Source organism: Amyelois transitella, chromosome W (genome assembly GCF_032362555.1).
Source record: "Amyelois transitella isolate CPQ chromosome W, ilAmyTran1.1, whole genome shotgun sequence".
NCBI classification, from domain to species: domain Eukaryota; kingdom Metazoa; phylum Arthropoda; class Insecta; order Lepidoptera; family Pyralidae; genus Amyelois; species Amyelois transitella.
In genome coordinates, this window is record NC_083536.1 from 9,552,518 (window position 1) to 9,557,411 (window position 4,894).

General features: G+C 36.6%; 1 protein-coding gene across 1 annotated transcript; it reads right to left on the reverse strand.

The window, feature by feature from the left end:
* Positions 1–3,247: 3,247 nt before the first annotated feature.
* Positions 3,248–4,436, reverse strand: LOC132904287 (uncharacterized). The gene has a single exon (XM_060954216.1). It carries the CDS (start codon positions 4,388–4,390, stop codon positions 3,464–3,466), a length of 927 nt encoding a protein of 308 aa, XP_060810199.1. The 5' UTR covers positions 4,391–4,436; the 3' UTR covers positions 3,248–3,463.
* Between the last annotated feature and the right edge of the window lie 458 nt (positions 4,437–4,894).

Genomic DNA, 4,894 nt, shown 5'->3' on the forward strand with positions numbered 1-4,894 from the left:
TTTGCCTCGCTCTGGTAGGCCATCAACGTCTGCAACTGAAGTTAACATCGCAAAAGTGAAGGAAATAGTGACTGAAAATCCTCATTCAACTTTGAGAGAGATAGCCACCGAACTTTCTGTATCTCACGAGTCGATCCGTACCATTTTAACTAATAATTTGGGTATGAAACATGTTGCCGCTCGGCTAGTCCCAAAAGACCTGAATTTTTTTCAAAAACTCAATCGCATGAGAGTCGCTGAGGACATGCTAGAACGAGTCAATTCCGACCCAACATTCATGAAACGCATTGTTACTGGTGACGAGACGCGGGTTTACGAGTTTGACATGCAAACTAGTCAACAAGCTTCGGAGTGGCGCCTTCCAACTGAACCGAAACCGAAAAAACCACGCCAAAGTCGTTCAAAAGTCAAAGTCATGTTGACTGTTTTCTTTGACTATCGCGGTGTTGTGCACTCGGAATTCTTGCCGGAAGGTCAAACGGTAAATAAGGAATATTATTTGAGTGTTATGCGGCGTTTAAGAGAGCAAATCCGACGAAAAAGGCCAGATTTGTGGAAAGAAAATTCTTGGATTTTGCACCATGATAATGCACCTTCGCACAAGGCCATCATTGTGAACGAATTTTTAACCAAACACTCAACAAATACCATCGAGCAACCACCATATTCACCAGATATGGCTCCAGCCGACTTTTTTCTTTTTCCTAAACTCAAATTACCACTTCGTGGCACCCGTTTTCAATCGGTAGAAGACATAAAAGAGAATTCGCGGCGAGAACTGACCTCAATTCCGGGAACAGCGTTTAAAAAATGTTTTGATGATTGGATTATTCGTTGGCGTAAGTGTATCGTTTCTAAAGGAGCATATTTTGAAGGTGATAAAATAAATTTGGATGAATAACAAACAGTTTGTGTATTATTGATCTTTTCCTGCTACTTTCTTGACAGAGTAGTATAACCATTTACCGCAACAGCCTGAGACCGATTTTGTATATAAGAGGTAAACCATCGAAATAAATTTCCATGGATGCCTGCCAAAGATAACTTTTGTAAGAGAATACAATGATTTATACGGTCAAATGCTTTACTGAAATCAGTGAAAATGGAATCTACCTGCCCTCCGGACTCCATATGTTCTACTACGTAATCAATAAACGATATTAAATTAGAATTAGTTGAGCGGTTTTTTAAGAATCCATGTTGCTGGTCAATAAAAATATTTGAAAGGGCATCATAAACTTGTGTATAGACAATACGTTCAAAGATTTTTTCAAAAGTACACAATTTTGAAATTGGACATCACTTAATTGGTGACATCACTTTTATTTCCTTTTTTGTGGACTGGCGTAATAAACGCCGATTTCCATAATTTTGGAACAACACCATCCTTGATGGACCGCTTGAAGAGTATACTTAGTGGTCTTACTAATGCTTTTGCACAATGTACAATAAATATTGGCGAAATATTATCAGGCCCTGCACCCTTTCTTATATCTATGGACTTAAGCAACTCATAAATATATTCAGGATCAATAGAAATGTCACTAATAGTTTGATATTGGTTAATATTAGGCGTGTTGCCGCAATAGGATACGTCCTCTTGAATAGAGGAGTTAGACATAAATATCGACTCAAAGTATGTTGCAAAAAGATCACATACTTCTTCTCCAGAGTCAGCAGATTGATTATTATATGTCATAGTAGCAGGAAGCGAGTTACATCCATTTTTATTAGATTTAATAAAAGACCAAAAGAGTTTAGGATTTTCTCCTATTGAATTCTCAGTATGTTTTATATATTCAGTATAACATCTCTGCTCTAAGGACTTTGCTCTTTTACGAAGTAACGAAAATGTGTTATAATCAGATGTATTACGGTATTTACGGAATTTCAATAAAAATTTAAATTTCTCCTTTAAAACTTTTTTTAAAGCAGCATTATACCACGGCGGATACGAATTTGGTTGAATAATTTTGCTAGGTATGTGCTTATCTCTAATATCATATAGGCATTGATAAAAATATGTTACTGCACTTTCAAAACTTTCGCTATTTAAGCACACATCCCAGTCGATTTCCATTAAGAGTGAATTAATTTTATCATAATCACCGGACTCATAAAAATATTTTAGCTTAGGTTTTACTTTCTGAACTTCAACGGTGGATAAAGGTAAATAAATATTTAACGTTTTATGATGGTCGTCCTCGGGTACCAACGGATCGTCACAACAATCAACCAATAGATCAGTATTGCTTAATACCAAGTCCAATATCCGGCTTTTGCTAACATTCCGGAAATGATTAAATTGTATTAAATTACACTCCGAAATGGTATCAAAAAAATATACCTGGCTTTCGCCCGCTATCCCCGATGGCTGCAATTCTCCACCAACATGCGACCAATCAACGTTGCTTAGATTAAAGTCTCCTAATATAACAAAGAAATCATTAGGGTTTGAATTTACAATCATGGATAATCTGTCTGAGAAATTTTGCAGTTGGCTATTGAACGAATATCCATGTTTTTCCGAGCATAAATAAATAGTACAAAAGTGTGTCTTTTTAAGTTGCCGGTCGCTCATGCGTTGCGTAACAGTTACCCACAGGTCCTCGGCGGTGGAACTCCACTCAGGACGACCTACCGCGGCTAAATCGCGTCGCGTAGCACAAATCACTCCTCCTCCAAGTTTTTCTAAAGTACGTGAATACAACCTGTCATTCCTCCACACAATGTACCTATCATCAAACAATTCATTATCACAAATGCCATCTTTCAACCAAGTTTCTGTAATCGATATGACGTCATATTGATTCATCAATAAATTCCGTTTAAAAATGTGTGTTTTGCTTCTTAATCCTCGGGTATTTTGATAATAAATGCTCATTTTATCAAGGCCCGGAAATATTTAAGCAATAACTAAATAGAAACAAACTAAAGCAAAACACTTTTCTCATAAAACACGGAATGATGAATATAGTGCCTAATAGATGAGTAATATGAGTATAATATTGATTTATTATAATAATAAATATTCCTAATTTGCAACAATGTAATAAACTATAGATTATACAAGGATTACACATATAACTCGAAATTTCACTCAATGTGTTCATTAACACACGCAAATAATGACCATCAGCGTAGGCATTAGAGTATACATACAACAAGTAATAATGTAAAATCGAATCATACCTGTTACTAAGGCACATTTGTATTAGTGCGACGAGTACAGATAAGAGTTGCCACACAGAACCTTTACACGCAATATTGACCCTAATTGGAAATGCATAAACGAGCGAAAAATGTAAGCGCATATCCGTACTTACTCCGTTTAGATAATTAATGCCACAACCCATTGTAAACAATATTTCCGAGAATCCCAATTCACGTAAACAACACATGGTTCCCAAACTGAAAATTAAGTTATTATCTATTAGTATGAAAAACGTAAGACAAAAATAAATCATGTTATTTTTTGTAAGTCTTTTTCGCTTTTTATAAAAATTATCGGTGATGAATCCGTTCTTCGGACCATAATTTTACAATATTTGACCCAAACATATTGAAAATTATTTTCTTTCGCCAAAGATTTTGCCCTTCTTAGCAGTTCTTTATTAAACTGAGTCAAATGATCATTGACATAGAAGCTTCCCGCCGTGCCGAAGCCCAAATTCAAGAGGTTAAGTTCTTTATTCTTCCTTGCTAATGCCACAAACTCGTCTTTGGTGTAGCGGTTGTTGAGAGATACCACTATTGGTTTCTCAGAAGCTGCAGACCGTGTTGGAATACGTGCAATGTAGTTAATATCTTCTTTCCTCACCGAGAAGTTGCACAAAGATGTGATTCTATTTATAATTTCATAAAGATTTTCATTTTTCTTTAGAGGGATTCCGCGAATTTCCACATTGTTGGCCCTAGCCCATTGGTCCCTGTCCCGAAGTTCCTGCTTCAGCTTATTTATTTCTTCTTTTAAAACAGGGACTTCCTCTGCTACCTTTTGTACTTCTACAACTTGTGCTTCTATGGCATTAACTTTGTCACAAAAACTATTTAACCTCTCGTGAGCCATCTCCACTGATTCTTTTAGACTCCCAACATCACGTTTTATAATTTTTACATCTTCAGCTACGGATGCAAATGTGGCAAGTTGGAGCATGATTTTATTCAATTGATCCTGCATCCTATCCAATTGGCTAGGTTGTGGAGATAAGGCACCTGATTGTGACGATCCAGATTTACATTTGGGACATTTCCATGTATTCTTCCTGTCGCCGAGCTTACGGTATCCAGCTTCAGTAACTCCAGAACAAGAGAAGTCATAGTGCTGTTTACAAGCACTACAAATGGTTCCCTCGGAGTGCAGACTGCCACAACTAGCACAGGTATACATTATTTTATTTTGAGTACGAAAGTTTGAGATCCACTGATTTTTAACAAGTAAACGTTCACTCACTGTTGCAACGATAACGAGACTACAATATACGACACTAAGAGAAGTTATAAGCAATTGTCACACATTAATAATATATATAGAATTATAATAAAAATAAATTAAATTAAGAGGATAACAAAAACACGTCTGAGCTATATTTATTCGATTTTTTGCTCCCCGAGTTCTGGAACTTGGGTAACGACCTCTAGTATAACGATGCGTATTCGTTTTTCCTCTGGCATTATTTCTTTGAAACTGCCGATTTGTCGAATTATTTTGCCCGCGATTCCTGTGTCCTCTTAAAGATTTTTAATATATAGAACCACCACCCCAAGCGTAAAATATTTGACCTGAGGATGACGTAGATGGCGTCATAGTGACTTGCTCATCCTTGGCACCTTGAATTGCCTCCTGGAGTGAAGTATACCTCTGGGCTGATACTATAGTGCCTAGCTTTTTGTT